General features: G+C 46.4%; 1 protein-coding gene across 1 annotated transcript; it reads left to right on the plus strand.

Moving 5' to 3' along the window:
- Positions 1 to 704: 704 nt before the first annotated feature.
- LOC115364981 (fibroblast growth factor 20-like) lies at positions 705 to 2834 on the plus strand. The gene is made up of 3 exons (XM_030059695.1): positions 705 to 1044; positions 2285 to 2388; positions 2589 to 2834. Exons 1-3 carry the CDS (start codon positions 705 to 707, stop codon positions 2832 to 2834), a joined length of 690 nt encoding a protein of 229 aa, XP_029915555.1.
- Positions 2835 to 4403: the final 1569 nt, after the last annotated feature.

A 4403-nucleotide genomic window follows, 5' to 3' on the forward strand; every position in this document is an offset into this window, starting at 1 on the left:
AAGGAGCTCTGTTTCAAACGGGAGGAGAAATGATCTATAAAGGGGGATATTGGGCCTCATTTGCATTAAAAGGCAAGTCAGGGTGGATTTCCATACGTAGCGTTATATAGATGTGAAGAGGAGTGTGTGCTGGCTGTGCTCACTGCGCTACAGGCTGCTAGTACGCTTCCAGAGGAGCGGTGAACGCAGGATACCCGCAGAAAAAAAAGGCAGAAGTGAATTAAGGAGGTGACGAGGAGGAGGGGGGAAGAGAGAGAGAGAGAGAGAGAGAGAGAGAGAGAGAGAGAGAGAGAGAGAGAGAGAGAGAGAGAGAGAGAGAGAGAGGAAAACCCTGATGCGCACCGGAGCAAAGGGGAGTATCCCGAGGTGGAGAGGAGAGAGGGAGCGGATACCAGAGAGGAGAGAGGGATAAATAGCAGAGGAGACGAGAGAGGGGGGCATGTGCAGCTGCAACCGAGGATACCGGGATATATCAAGATAACGCGGGATTTTAATCTCAATTAGATGAGATTCTAATTAGCAACACTGGTGACTGCGCCAAAACGCGCACGCAGTGGGGATTTTCTCTCTGAGAGCTTCGCCTGTTATACGTCCAACTTTTGCTTTTTCCCACCTTCCCGGTTTGACCGTCGCCCGCTTGTCCATTTCTCTGCTCATCACTCCGGCTTGGATCTCTGTAAACCGGATCGGGTGTCTTGTTTGTGATGGGGGCAGCGGCCGAGGTGGGGAGCTTCGCCAACGGTTTTCTGGACAGCTTTGGTGCCCCCGGTGCCGCTACGGCTCCTGTTGGCTCCCATTTCGTGCTCACCCCAGCCGGGGCGGTGGACTACAACTCGGTAAACGGACTGGGGGTGATGATGGGGGCGCAGGGGCAGCAGCAGGAGCACCTGGTGTCCGCGGAGAGGCTGTCCCGGAGCCTGGCGGACCTCAGCCATTTGAAGGGGATCCTGAGGCGGCGGCAGCTCTACTGCAGGACCGGCTTCCACCTGGAGATCCGTCCCGACGGCACCGTGCAGGGCACCAGGAAGGACCACAGCAGATTCGGTAGGAAATCAACGTTACAATTAAGCCTTAATTTATCTGATGATTTCTGATAACGATGAGGATGATGATGATGTTGAGTATTATCATTAGCCTATTACTGTTATTTAATGACTGTTAATAATATAGAATAGTTGAGAGTGGCAGGGATACTCTGTGTGGTTACACAAGGCACACACACACACACACACACATGCACGCACGCACGCAGATACAAGAAGGGAGAAGGAGATTTAATGTAGAATGGCTGATGCCTTGGTAGTATTGCCCTTTGCCTTCATGTCATTAAAGCACAGTGCACTGCTATGGAATTAAATAGGGCTGCTGAAAGAAGGAGGGTTTCAAACTCACAATTTGATTTGAAGTAGGGCTCCCACTTTATACGAACCATGCAGCCTATTAATACCCCTGATGGTGATCAGAGGTACATAATAGTAGTGATTACTGTTATTATGCCACGACTGTGATACCAGCAGCAGCTGCTATTACTGCCACTAAGCTACAGTCTGTGCTACTTAGAAAAGCTACCAACTGCACCACAGCTATACGAAAGGTGCAGTTTAATTCAAGGTAAATAGACTTTTCAGGTGGGACAATAGTCAGGAGTATTTTATGTTTGCACATTTCTGCCTTATTTCCTCTTTGCAGATTAGATTAGAGGTTTTCTTTACCCTCACCATGCTTATCTCCCTCTTATCAAGATAACAAGTAGCCAGCTTATGGCAGATCAAAAGTAGACTGCTTAGAGATTTCTCCTGCTGCTGCCGGGCTGTAGCACTTGACATTCTGACACTTGAAAGTAAAATTACACTGACTGCAGGCTTGCATGTAATATCAGGGCCATTACCCTAGCAGACATCTGGCATTTTCCATGTCAGCATGTCAGACTCAGCTGGTGTGAAAACAGTGAAAACATAGAGTGACCATGTTTATTGTGTATTTCTGTTAGTATTGATTTGTGCTGTGTGCAGATAAATATTGGCCTCCCAACTCAACAAGGATTCGTTCTATGTATGCCGTTTAGTGGATTCCTCCAAAGGGCTCCACAGCTGCATGATATAGTTTGGGTTGTGCTTTTGGCAGTGGAGCAGTTAACCTGGCAGGATTAGTGCAATATTTTACTCACAGAGCTGCACTGAGCCACTAGAGCTACATTGTGCTAGAGTTCATCCGTCTAGCAGTGATGCAATAATATTGTGCATGTGTATTTTCAGCTGTAGTAATGCTGTGTGTGTATTTTCAGGTATTCTGGAGTTCATCAGTCTAGCCGTGGGACTGGTCAGCATCAGAGGGGTGGACAGTGGCCTCTACCTTGCCATGAACAGCAAGGGAGAACTGTATGGATCGGTGAGTACATACACACCAAATATAGGTCAAATATAGGTTGGAGGGAATACATACATGCATATACTTTGCACACAGAGGTTTATTTCACATACAAGCAAAACACAACACACCTGACTTGTGGCCCACTGCCAGCAGGTGGCACATTTTGCGCCTTTGAACTCACAGTCCCTCTCTCTGTTTCTCTTTCTTTGTGTCTGCAGGAAAAACTATCAGCAGAGTGTGTGTTTCGGGAGCAATTTGAAGAGAACTGGTACAACACCTACTCCTCCAACATTTACCGACATGGGGAGAGAGGTGCATTTTACTTTGTCGCTCTCAATAAAGACGGGACGTCCAGGGACGGAGCGAGGTCGAGGCGACATCAAAGGTTCACACACTTCCTACCAAGGCCCGTGGAGCCAGACAGGGTACCGGAGCTGTACAGGGACATACTGGGCCAGAGCTGAGGCTGAAGGGCAGTGGAGGCTGGAGTTAACTCAGAGCCCTCAGAGCAGGACTGAGCTGGAAAGAACACAAGTGCACGTAATCCTGATTTCATCTTGAGGGAGGATGGAAGACACTGGGATCCTTCAGATCGGGACCAAACAGAGGATCGAATCAAGTGCACCTAACCCTCACTCCCCACCATCAATGTGGCGCAAGGACCAAACCCCCTCCAAACTGGACTGGGCAGGGAGTTTGACTGAAAGGCACCAAGGCTCTCCTGTAGAGGATGTGAAAGTCTCATGCCAGACATCATCCTGGACTCAAATATTCTCTGTTGCCTGGTTTTGCCCTATGCAGATGCCCTGGTGGCCAAACGGATGCTTTATGGATTTCCTTTGAGTTTCCAACCTTTAAATTTGAGCTCAACTACCTGTTGGTCTCAATTGCATGTGCTCCCTCGCAAAGGTGTGGAACTGATGGGCTTCATTTGACCTCAGGAGAGTGGAGGACAGATGCCGATTGGTGGCAGCAGGACTTGAAAGTGTCACCTAAGCCACCAGTCAAATGACAGTAAATTTTTACCACGGCTGGTGAGTCTTGTCAGTTCCACTGTTTTCAGTCAGATTTTTTTTTCTATTCTAAACACTACTGTGGCTGCTAAGAAAGTAAATGATCTGTTAAGATTTAGAATCCACTATCTATTGTGGCTGGTTTACACAAAAAAGGTAGCGTCATGCACTGGATAGCAGCGTTTTTTCTTTCTGGGAAAACAGCTACGAGAGCGGAGGGAGTTGCTTGTATTGCAGTGACTGTTGTCCTGGGACGGTTTCCTTTCAGATGCTGCTCAGAAAATATCTTTTCTGCAAAGTGCATGATGAGTAAGAGAAGAATACGTCCAGTGGAGATTTACAGGGACCGTGTCTTCTTCTGTGGTGTCCTGTGGTGGAATACCGAGCCCCGTTGGATCTGTAGAGACTCACTGTAGATCCCAGCGAAGGAGCTCTGCTGTTCCTGCAGTGACTGAACTCTGTTTCACACAACAAGCATGGGACCCGGACAGGAACCTCTCCAAACCTGTTGCAAGATATTCTCTCTCTCTCTTTTTCTTTCTTTTTTTAATTTATGCATTTTTGTTCCACAGGACACATATTTATTTGATATATTTATTTATTTTGAGAATATATTTTTACAGGTATAATGTGAGATATAATAAAAAAAAACAACAACACAGACAAGAAGCCATGAGAGATTTTTTTGTGTAATTATATATATCACTGCACTAAAGGTTGTATTTTCCCGGGTTTTCTGAATTCGCATTCACAACAGCTCATCAGACATTGGTAACGTCTAACTAATGGCTTTGAAAATCAAAGCTCCAATAACCTCAATTACAGTATTTAAGGCAGAAAAAACAAGATGTAGAGGTGAGAAATCTTCTCAAGTCTTATTGGAGAATTGGCTGCATGAAAAATAGCTAAATGGTGCAAGTCCAATTAGGAAAAAGATACATGTACAGGTGGAGAACCATGCAGTGTCATAGACAGAGTAGCATTCAAAGCAGATGTTGTCTTTGTGAGACGGTAGTTCAA

The sequence above is a fragment of the Myripristis murdjan genome, chromosome 1 (assembly GCF_902150065.1).
Source record: "Myripristis murdjan chromosome 1, fMyrMur1.1, whole genome shotgun sequence".
Classification (NCBI taxonomy): Eukaryota; Metazoa; Chordata; class Actinopteri; order Holocentriformes; family Holocentridae; genus Myripristis; species Myripristis murdjan.

Excerpts from the sequence above, each read along its gene's own strand:
- LOC115364981 (XM_030059695.1), top strand. The coding sequence starts at position 705 with ATGGGGGCAGCGGCCGAGGTGGGGAGCTTCGCCAACGGTTTTCTGGAC. Across the intron at positions 1,045-2,284 it reads GAAGGACCACAGCAGATTCG|GTATTCTGGAGTTCATCAGT; the intron begins GTAGGAAATCAA and ends GTGTATTTTCAG. Across the intron at positions 2,389-2,588 it reads AGGGAGAACTGTATGGATCG|GAAAAACTATCAGCAGAGTG; the intron begins GTGAGTACATAC and ends TTGTGTCTGCAG.